Below are 1,451 nucleotides of genomic sequence, written 5' to 3'. Positions count from 1 at the left end.
CAACATGATTTCTAACCTATTCAACATTGAAATCGTAACAAGGATACTTACGAAAGGAGTTCGACAAGAATGAAGGGAAACAACCCTAGTTTTCAAGATCTTTGAATCATTCGAAAGAAAGTTATCTTGGATAAATAAGTTTAGGAGAGAAACCCATACCTTATGTAGAACTTAATCTACGAAGACCAGCTTGAGCAAAACCTTTAAATCGCCCAAGAGAAATCGATAATTTTTTTATGTTTTTCTTTCATTTGTTGCTGCTGTTTTCTGTATCTTTGATATCTCGTCTCCCGTTATTGTATATACAGTACTTAATAATCCGTAGTTGTAGCAGGTTGCTACTAGATTTGGGTTGGTTCCTGGTTGTGCAATTAGCTTATTGTATCCTTGTAAATATTGGGTTATATAGTCTTCAGTTGGGTTTTTTGTTTCTTTGGCTCTGGGGTTTAGGTTTAGAAATGTTTGTACTCTGTGTATATTTTCTATGTATGTTCTTGTGATGTAATTATATGTCTGTTTTTGAGAGTCTAGGCTGGCTTTATAAGTATTTGTTTGCGGGGTAACAGATATATCTTTTTGGGTATTTTGAGGAGTGTATGGTTTTGAGAATAGTTTATTCAAATTTGTATTTGTATATTTTATCTTATTCTCCTCCTTTCTTGTAGATTGTCCTGCTGTAGATGTGCTGGCTGTAGCTGCATTTAAACAAACATTGTTATGGGTTTTAGGGAGTTTCCCAACGTCTCCTTCTAGCTCTGGATTTTTAGCGTCTTCCGATCGACGTAGCTCCGCATATTTATAGTCATGCTGCTGACTTATCTTTTGTAGCTCTTTATCCATACTTCCTACTTTCGCAGAAAGTGTAGTAATAGCTTTGAGTATCTCTTCCATTGTATCTGGTTCAGTTTGAGTTCCTTTTTCTTGATAGGTAGTCTGCAACAAGGTTGTTGTCAGTCTTAATTATTTCTATTGTAAATGTAAAATTTAATATATTCAATACTAATCTCCTTATTTCTTTTGTTGTAACTGAATCATCTAATTTTTTTGTTATCCACCATTTTACTTGTGTATTATCTGTTCTGACAATAAATTTATTGTAAACAATATATGGTTCAAATGCTAATAAACATTTATATAATGCGAATAATTCTTTTCTATTTATTTCCCATTTTATTTGTGCTTCTGTATAAGATCCTGAATAATATCTACAATGGTGTTCTATTTTTTCTTTTTCATATCTGTATTTTAAAACTCCTCCATAACTATGATCACTTGAATCTGTTTCAACAATATAAGTAAATATTTTATTTTCATCGGGAAAATATAATTTTGGTAATTTTTTACATAAATTTTTAATATTTCTTATATGTTCTTTATCTTTATTGTCAAAATGATATTCTACATCTTTTTTAAGTTTTTTATGTAGTGGTTTTAGGTGTTCTGCTAATTTT

General features: G+C 30.8%; 1 protein-coding gene across 1 annotated transcript; it reads right to left on the bottom strand.

Annotated features, from left to right (window-relative positions):
- Positions 1–234: 234 nt before the first annotated feature.
- On the bottom strand, positions 235–960 carry LOC114076478 (the record flags this gene model as incomplete). Its single annotated transcript, XM_027915590.1, has 1 exon — positions 235–960. A coding segment is annotated over one exon (726 nt), but the record flags the coding sequence as incomplete, so codon positions are not given.
- Between the last annotated feature and the right edge of the window lie 491 nt (positions 961–1,451).

Source organism: Solanum pennellii, chromosome 3 (genome assembly GCF_001406875.1).
Source record: "Solanum pennellii chromosome 3, SPENNV200".
Taxonomy (NCBI): domain Eukaryota; kingdom Viridiplantae; phylum Streptophyta; class Magnoliopsida; order Solanales; family Solanaceae; genus Solanum; species Solanum pennellii.
The sequence above is the reverse complement of the archived record's forward strand: the minus strand, read 5'-3'. Positions and strand labels throughout refer to the sequence as shown.